The 9,564-nt window shown below is 35.2% G+C and overlaps 1 protein-coding gene and 1 pseudogene across 1 annotated transcript in view; both read left to right on the top strand.

The window, feature by feature from the left end:
- Positions 1–1,799: 1,799 nt before the first annotated feature.
- Positions 1,800–4,584, top strand: LOC102581528 (cytochrome P450 CYP72A219-like; annotated as a pseudogene).
- Positions 4,585–5,435: 851 nt separating this feature from the next.
- Positions 5,436–9,564, top strand: part of LOC102578317 (cytochrome P450 CYP72A219-like) — a 28,556-nt gene continuing 24,427 nt past the window's right edge. Inside the window, exon 1 of the mRNA XM_006348238.2 lies at positions 5,436–5,598. Within this exon, the coding sequence (XP_006348300.2) occupies positions 5,474–5,598 (125 nt within the window). The 5' untranslated portion in view covers positions 5,436–5,473. The remainder of the gene's footprint in view (positions 5,599–9,564) is intronic.

Raw genomic sequence — 9,564 nt, 5'->3', positions numbered from 1 at the left:
CTTCTAGGCCAATATAGTGAATTTTAAAGCTTTATTGATAGTAAATTTAGTGATTGAAAATTTAGTAATTTAAGTCATTCTAACTATTTTTCGTTTTGAATGGATTGTTGTCACTTTTTTCACGTTTTGAATGAATTGTTTCTTTTATTTTTATTTATGGTTAATAATCGAATAACCGAACCAAACCAAACCAAAATCGAAAACAACCAAACCGATAAATATATATTATATTTGGTTTGATTTAGTTTTGATAATTTTAAAACCGATTAAATTAGTTTGGTTTTGATTTTGACCAATAACCGACCCAAACCAAACCGTGAACACTGCTAACAGTGCCTGAGCTGTCTCAAGCAAATGCCTATCTTTCCTCTCAGCAACTTCATTTTGAGAGGGTGTATCAACACATGAAGACTGGTGGAGAATACCTTGTTGTCTTATATACGATCCAAACAATTCTGACATGTATTCTTTGGCGTTATCACTCCTTAGAATACGTACCAAAACATTGAATTGAGTTTTCACTTCAGCATGGAAGGCACAAAGTGAGTAAACACTTCAGAGCGACTCTTCATAAAATAAATCCAACTCATTCGAGAGAAATCATCCACAAAAGTGACAAAATACATGTTTCCTGTTTTAGAAACCACAGGACATGGTCCCCAAATATTAGAATGAACTAACTCAAATGCCGACTCAACCTGCTTATTAACCCTTGGAGGTAATGAGATGCGATGATGCTTTGCAAATCGGCATGACTCACACTCCAATGAATAAATATTTTGAAACTAAGGACACAACTTCTTCAACAGAGGCAGAGAAGGATGACCCAATCGACAATGTGCTTCAAATGGAGACATGATAGTAGAGCATGCAACCAATCGAGGCTCCCATTCATCAAGAATGTAGAGATCATCAGAAATATGTCATTTACCAATAACCTGATTCATCTTAAGATCCCGAATCAAACAATGATCGGGAAAAAATGAGATATAACAATTAAGGTCCCTAGTAAGTTTACTGACATAAATCAAATTAAAGGCCAATTTTGGTAGACTTAATACATAAGACAGTGTAATGGAAGAGATTGGTTTAACAGTCCCAAATCCAACACTATTACAAGTTGATTCATCAGCTACAGTAGCCGGAGAGGGTGCTTTATGTGATTGAAAGCTAGAAAAAAATATTATGATTACCCGTCATATGATTTGTCGTACCTGAATCGATCACCCATTTATTTAGAAAGGTGAGAAGACATATTTTATCTGCCTCAAGAAAGGTATTAACAGAAGTGGATTCATTTTGCTGAACAGATGCAACAACTGAAGATCTTTGACTTTTGTAATCAATCATTTTTCCAAAAATAGTAGATCTGAAAACTTAACTAGAGTAAAATTCACACCAACTGAAGCAATCCAACAAAACTTTCCAGAATTTGAAGGAGAAAATGGAGCAGGAACCACATATATAACAACCCAAACCAATAAAGTTTCACAACATTCAGCTGCCCCACCGTGGCTACCAAATATTACAAATCTCCCAAACAAAAGTATTTATTTTACGATCAACTAGATTTAAACCAAACAAACTAAATGTGTCAGAATATTCTACTCCCACAACCAAATTATTATAACTGCTCAAATAAAACAAACCAGATCTCCAGCAACAAAAACACCAACAAATCGAGAAAGATAAAACCAGGATGATGTCAAATCTATCTAAAATCTGAATATTTTGAACAACGTACACCAATTTCTGACTGAAAATGTTGAGGCGACGAGCAGGCGGTGATCAATTCTACCATGGCGACAGAGCGCGAGAGCGGAGAGGTGGAGGTAGCAGCGTGTGACTCACTCGCTGCCACCCTAATATTGGGTGACCCAAATTGTCGAGTCCTTTTCTTCAACAACCAGAAAAGCTGCGTAATTTTGGAGCATAAGAACTGAGTGGCTCTGATACCATGTAATTGCCAAGATATGGAGAATAATGTGTATATTCCTAAAAGAGTACAATGATATAAATACATGTAAAGAGCAATCTAACTATGTCAACTAGATATTCAGAGCAACCTAACTATGGTAACTAGATAGTCAGATCCTAGAAAATCATCTATATTATCTATATTTATTATACAGCTATGATTCTGTAACACTTCTATTAAACTAGAGGGTGATGGTATCACTATATCTGTATTACTAATTCTGTTTCAAGTGTTGTGTCATTGACAGTTGTTCCCTTACATCATTTTCTCAAACAGCATATTCTTCCAGCTTTTCACTTGAGTTGTAGTGAGATGTTGAGCAAATGGGAAGACGTTGTTCCAGTTGAAGGTTCTTGTGAGATAGATGTATGGCCTCACCTTCAATAATTAACTTGTAATATAATCTCTCGTACAGCTTTCGGTAGTAGTTACGAAGAAGGTAGAAAGATTTTTGAACTTCAAAGGGAACAAGCTCAGCATTTTATCGACACTGTACGCTCAGTTAATATCCCAGGATGGAGGTAAATTAATTTGCCTGAGAATCGGAAAATTGTAGCCAAAGCTATGTTGTTTGGACTCTTAAATAATGATGGTTGCATGTTGGATCCTCCAAATATTAGTGCATTTCTATAGGATCCAACATGCGTGCAATAACTATTTTGGAGAGTCCGAACAACATAGAACCAAAGTTCTCTATTACAAACTACAAAGCTCATTATGAGATACACGTAGCTTTCACTTCATCTTTCTTATCTAATGCATTTTGGTTTTCTGTTTTGTTATACAATTTCTAAGATTTTTGCCAACAAAGAGGAACAGAAGAATGAAGGAAATAAAAAACGAGGTACGAACCTCAATTAAAGGTATTATCATTAAAATAATGAAGGCAATGAAAGCAAGGGATGCCGATAATGAGGATCTATTAGGCATATTGCTTGAATCAAATTTTAAAGAAATTGAACAGCATGGAAACAAGAGTTTTGGAATGAGCATCGAAGAAGTCATCGAAGAATGCAAGTTATTCTATTTTGCTGGCCAAGAAACTACATCAGTCTTGCTCGTGTGGACTCTTGTGTTGTTGAGTAGGAATCAAGATTGGCAGACACAGGCCAGAGAAGAAGTCTTGCAAGTGTTTGGGAGTCGGAAACCAGATTTTGATGGATTAAATCATCTAAAAGTTGTAAGTATTCTGGTTTTGTTGGTTCAGTTCATGTGACATGAGTTCCTTCTCTCATTGTTATTACTATTGCTTGATTACATAAATTTGAAAAGATTGGAGCTTTGTGATTCTAATGTTTGATTGTGGACTAGAAGATGCCATGATTTCCTAATTAAAGAGGGGGGGATGGGCTTTTTTCAAGCACGTGTGAATTTCTTTTGATAATCGTGAGGTGGACAAGATGAAGGAGGCGAGGCTAAGATGGTTCGAACATGTGCACATGGGGTGTGAGGAGTTGGCAGGGGTGGGTTTAACGAGGGGTAAAAGTAGGCGGAAGAAGTATTTGGGAGAGGTAATTAGATAGGATATAGCGCAACTTCAACTTATTGAGGATATGTAGGTCGTGAATTAGTGTAGAAGGGTAGAAGGTAGTTGAGCATTGTCTCTCTCCTCTGCAGGGAGGCTTGGTGGGAATATAGTACTAGCATTATTCGCGAAGTTTCTTGTTCTTTGGTTACCGCTAATACATGTTGTTTCTTGTGCTTCACTTATCACATTATTCTGCTTTGGACGATCAGTTACGTTTTCTCTACTATTTGCTTTGTCTTATTTGCTATGCCCTTCTGCCTCTGTACTGTCTTTTTTCAAACTGTTATGGTTACTTGAGCCTAGATTTTTTCGGAAAAAACCTCTCATTCTCCACGAGGTAGGGGTAGCGTACACTCTACCCTCCCCAAACTCACTTGTGGGAATACATTGGGAATGAAAGTGTGTTGGTTTTGTAATCATGGGGTGAGACTAGTTGAACTCAGGATTTTTGTTCAGTCTGATACTATGTTGAATTGTGTGACCATCTTATCTACGAGTTTAAGCTATTAAAGACTTATATGTCTTTAACAATAGGGTTGATCTCATTTCCCGAACTTCTCTCTATGTTGGTTACGTGCTAGTGGAGTATTCCACTGAACGATGGCCATTCATGCTAAAGATATAACTGAAGGAGAAGCATTTTTTTTTGCAGGTAACGATGATCTTGTACGAGTCATTAAGGCTATATTCCCCATTAATGACACATAACTGAAAGGCGAATGAAGACATAGTATTAGGAGAATTGTGTCTACCAGCTGGTGTACTAGTCTTATTGCCAATGATCTTATTGCATCATGACAAAGATATATGGGGTGAGGATGCAAACAAGCTCAATCCAGAGAGATTCAGAGAAGGAATAGCAAGTGTAACAAAGGGTCAAGTTGCATATTTTCCATTTTCATGGGGTCCAAGAATATGCATTGGACAAAATTTTGCCATGTTAGAGGCAAAGATGACTTTGTCTATGATCCTACAAAGCTTCTCTTTTGAATTGTCTCCATCCTACACGCATGCTCCTCAATCCATAATTACCACTCAGCCTCAGTATGGTGCTCCTCTTATTTTCCATAAACTATAATTTGATATTTTGTGAGATGTGCGTACACCCCACCCTCTCCAGACAAACTCAATAGCTCTTATTTAAACCTTGTGTTTGTATCAGGAAATCCACTAAATATATACAAATAGTTCATTAATATCATGTTGCAAGAGTAGTTATTTTCACAATAGAGTATACAAATCTTACTACTATCTCGAGGTAAAGAAAATGTTATCAATAAATCAGCTCAAGAACCAATGAGAAGCTTATTGTTATGACAAATTTAGAAAGTACCCTTGGATATTCTACAAACAACACATAAGCTAAAGAATTTGTGGAAAAAGTTATTGTTCTTTTGGTAATAAAAACATGTGACATGCTAGTAAGCACAGCCGGCCTTCTTGGCCAATGAAACCACTACATGCACTTGTACACAAATTTTTTTATTTTTAAAATTTTGGATGTCAACAGTTTTTAGTGAAAAAAATAATTAAATAGGTTGAGTAGTTTGGAAGTAAAACTTTTATATTAGAATGATTTTTGAGTTTAAACTTAAAGTTGAATGACTTTTTAAGAGAAAAGTTTATAACTGAGAGATCTTTATGAGATTTTATTTCGTGAGTTTGTAAGAGAAAATTTAAAAGTTGAGTGATTCTATCATCTTAAAATTTAAAACATTTTTCACCTTACAGAATATGTCTCGAGTCTATACACCAATTAATATTATATCGTATGAAGTGACAAGTAAAAATGAACAAAAATGGTAAAAGATAAACTAAAATAAAATCAGAGCCACTCATGCTGTCTTAATTACGAAAACACCTCAAGATAGTTACCTTTTCTCATCATTGATGACGACATCGTTTGTTAGTTCCCTAGTAGCTATAAATGGTAATTCATAGTGACACAGAAATTCAACTCAAACAAAATGGACAAAATTCAAATGATTGTAACGGTATGTTGTTCTGCCATAGCAATTGCTCTGTTTGTGTGTCTACGGAAAGTACTAAATTGGGTTTGGTTCAATCCAAAGAAGTTGGAGAATTTGTTGAGGAAACAGGGGCTAAATAGGAATTCTTTCAAAATATTGTATGGGGATTTGAATGATTAGGGAAGCTACTTCAAAGCCCATGAATTTGTCTGATGATATAGCTCCAAGATTGGTGCCTTTCTTTCTTGAAACCATCAAGAAATATGGTACTCCCTTCGTCCCATTTTATGTGAGGTAATTTGACTCGGCACAGAGTTTAAGAAAGAAAGAAAAACTTTTAAAACTTGTGGTCCAAAATGAATGATAGAAATTTGTGTGCCTGTAAATTATTTCATTAAAAGGTAAAATAGACATTTTTATAATTAAATTGTTACTTAATAAAGAAATGTGTCATTTTTTTTGGACTGACTAAAAAAAAAAGTAAGTCATATAAATTGGGACGGAGGGAGTATGTACTTTGCTTATTGGTTTTCTTTGTTCTACTTAATGTTCCTTATTTTCTCTAGAGTACCCTTGTAGAATTATACCGAGTATGTTAAAAAGTAACAAAAAGTCCCTTTGTGGAATAGTTGTTTAGTAAATGACCATCTTTTAGTTTCTTTTGCAATACATTGACTTTAGATACTTTTGAGAAAACTGAAGATCTTATAAGAAAAATGTTATATGTCTTTCTTTAATATCTTAAACTTTTAGATGAGTTGGTCAATCATAATGTCATATATAAGTAGGTAGAGGTTGTTACAGTGGGTCATAGTCTACTTATATGAACTTGAGCAATCCTCTTCTCATGAGCTAGCTTTTGGTTGAGTTAATCCCAGTGTTATGTCTTTACACGTTGTAGTTTCAGAGTCAGGTGCATCCCCGTTTGGGCGTCGGTCCACATTCCAGTTGGACCTAGGCGTGATGGAGGTGTTAGAATAGGTCAAAGTCCCATATCGGTTGGGAATTGGACTAGTGGTCTGCTTATATGGCTATGGGCTTGGATAATCCTCTTCTCATGATCTAGCTTTTTCTGTTGAGTTAGACTCAGGTGTTAGATCTTTACAGAGGTCCTGGTTTGAGTCTCACCGCCACACACCTATTATCAAAAGGATATACACATGTTTGGTTCTTAAAGTGAATCAAACAATGATTATGATTAATGAAGCTGATTTAATTGAGAATGATTTGTACTAGTAGTTAATCCAGAGACATATTCTTGCAGGAAAAAAATGTTTTATATGGTTGGGTCCAAAGCCACAAGTAAAAATCATGGACCCTGAGCTTATTAAGGAAGTACTCTCGAAGACCTATTTGTATCAAAAGCTTGGTGGAAATTCATTTGCAGCATTATTGGTACAAGGACTAGCAACCTATGAAGAAGATAAATGGGCCAAACATCGAAAAATTATCAATCCCGCTTTCCATCTAGAGAAGCTTAAGGTTGCTTTTCTTCCGCGTCCTCCTTCAAAATTTGTGATTGGTCAGCCATAAATTATTATGTTCGGACACGATGGATAAAATGCTGGCTCTTGCTTCTTTGGCTACTTCTCCCTCTAAGTCTTTCTATCCCCTTTGATTTGCTATCCTTATCTTTCAATCTAAATTTTTATGTATTCTACATATGACTATTGCAAGTAAATCTTGTTATTTAACTTGAGTTAGACAAGTATAGAAGGGTATTATGGTTTTCATTGTCAAATCTCGTACCATCATTCAATGTTCTAGATTCTTTATCTTATTGCATCATGATAAAGATATATGGGGTGAAGATGCAAACAAGTTTAATCCAGAGAGATTTAGAGAAGGAATATCAAGTGCAACAAAAGGGTCAAGTCACATATTTTCCATTTGCTTGGGGTCCTAGAATATGCATTGGACAAAATTTTGCCATGTTAGAGGCAAAGATGACTTTGTGTATGATCCTACAAAGCTTCTCTTTTGAATTGTCTCCATCCTACACACATGCTCCTCAGTCCTTGGTAACCACTCAGCTTCAGTATGGTGCTCCACTTATTTTCCACAAACTATAATTTCATATTCTGTGAAGAGTTCATTCAGAATCGATTCATGGGTGGAGTTACAATATTAAATATGGGTTCAGAAACAGTTTCTCTATTTCATAAAGATAGGGGATTATGTGGTGTACTCCCCACTCTCCCCTGATCCTCATATTGGGTATGTTGTTGTTGTTGTTCGGATAAACTCAGTAGTTCTGGTTTAAATCTTGCATTTGTTTCAGGAAGTTCATTAAATATACTAGACATGAGAACCCGTGCTAGCATGGACACAATACATGTTGCTCTCTCAGTTTCAATTTATGTGACAGTTGGAATTTAGAGAATTACCCTTATTTTTATATGGTTTTTAAACATTTTATGTTGTCTACATTATTATGTTTACTGTTACAAGTATTGAATAAATTTTAAAATTGCCATTGAACGATTTGTTCAATAATTAATTCTTTGTGAAAATAATAAGAAAATGCTTTCTTCCAAGACATAAATCATTTTTGACTTTGTCGATTTCTTTTTCCTTTTCAGAAAATAAAATAGACATATATTTTTCCTACCTAGTAGATACAAATCGAAAAATCAAACCTAAATAATTTTGTTTCTCACATTAATAAACTGGAAATTGCATAAATAAAACTCAATGTCTGCCTCTAAAAATAATAGATGAGAAAAAAAAAGTAAATGATTTTATTGATTGATTTATAGACCTACTTATTATGCTTTTCTATTATTTCGAGAAAGAAAGCCAGACGTTTGAAAGTAGATTTTTTTTTCCAGTGCCCAAGTGTATGACTGTCTCACATTGATGGGATGTGTCGAAGGGTAGATGCAGAGTTAGAATTAAGAGTTTGAGGTTCTAAATTTTAGAACAGAAGAGAAAAATATTGCAAAGCAATGCTTCCTTTAAAAACAAAGAGACAATTTTTTGTTGATAGTGGTGTTTGAACCCACAACAAATGTGTGAAAGACATTTTCACCGCCCTTACTTACCATTGAATTGTCAATCAATTTTGTTAGAGGTTCACATGATATACATATATATTTATTTAATTTTCTAATACAAATACAGGCTCTACGGAAAAGCTAGTGGGTTCGTACGAACCCACGAAGCCCCACTTAGCTCCGCCCGTGTCGGAGGATGGGATACAATCTATGTTTTTTAGGATTATAATTACAAAAAAGTCCTGGATATTTGCCTTTGCTCATCAACGTGTCACGACCCGCCACTTTGCCCTTCAAATTTGGCATAAAAATAAGGGAGAAGAATCTAGAGTTATGGAGATATTAGTGGAAGACTCTAGAATTCCCTAAATATTTTTCAGAAAGGCTTTAGAATTCTCTAGACTTGTAGAGAATTCTAAATTAGGGACTAAAATGATAATATGTAGGGACTTGTGTAGTAAATCTTATTTATACTTTGGCCCTTAGAAAATAGTATAAATAGAGGTCTCTTATTTGTAAGTTATCCAACAAGTTGTAAAGCAATCTTCCAAGCTATATACAAAGTTTTTAAAAAGCTCTCTTGTCTCTCTTTGAGCTTTCCTAACTTTCCTCTTTCATTTGCGATATTAAGTTTCAAAGGCTTCCTTGAGCTTACAAGATCGTGAAACGTGAGTAAGTTGACAAGTATTGCACGGAGCTTTAGTGAGACATATATAGTGGACACACAAATTTAATTTAAACAAAATGGACAAAATTCAAATATTAGTAATAGTATGTTATTGTGGCATAACTATAACTCTGTTTGTCTATGGAAAGTACTGATGTCACGCCCCGAGCCTACACCCTGGGCGGGACCGGCACTCGAAGACCATTGCTGGCCCCAAGTGAATCCTTGGTCTGGCTTACTTAACTCAACAAAATAACTCCATGCAGTGAAAGGTCATAAAACAACCCAACTGATAAAATCTTGGCCAAAAAGGAAACTCGAGTCTCAAAATAGAATATTTACATATATACATAGACGAGAGACTCAATACTAACTGACTGACTGTCTGTCTATGAAGCCTCTAACATACTGAGATGGATGTTGGG

The sequence above is a fragment of the Solanum tuberosum genome, unplaced genomic scaffold (assembly GCF_000226075.1).
Source record: "Solanum tuberosum cultivar DM 1-3 516 R44 unplaced genomic scaffold, SolTub_3.0 scf00096, whole genome shotgun sequence".
NCBI lineage: Eukaryota > Viridiplantae > Streptophyta > Magnoliopsida > Solanales > Solanaceae > Solanum > Solanum tuberosum.
The sequence above is the reverse complement of the archived record's forward strand: the minus strand, read 5'-3'. Positions and strand labels throughout refer to the sequence as shown.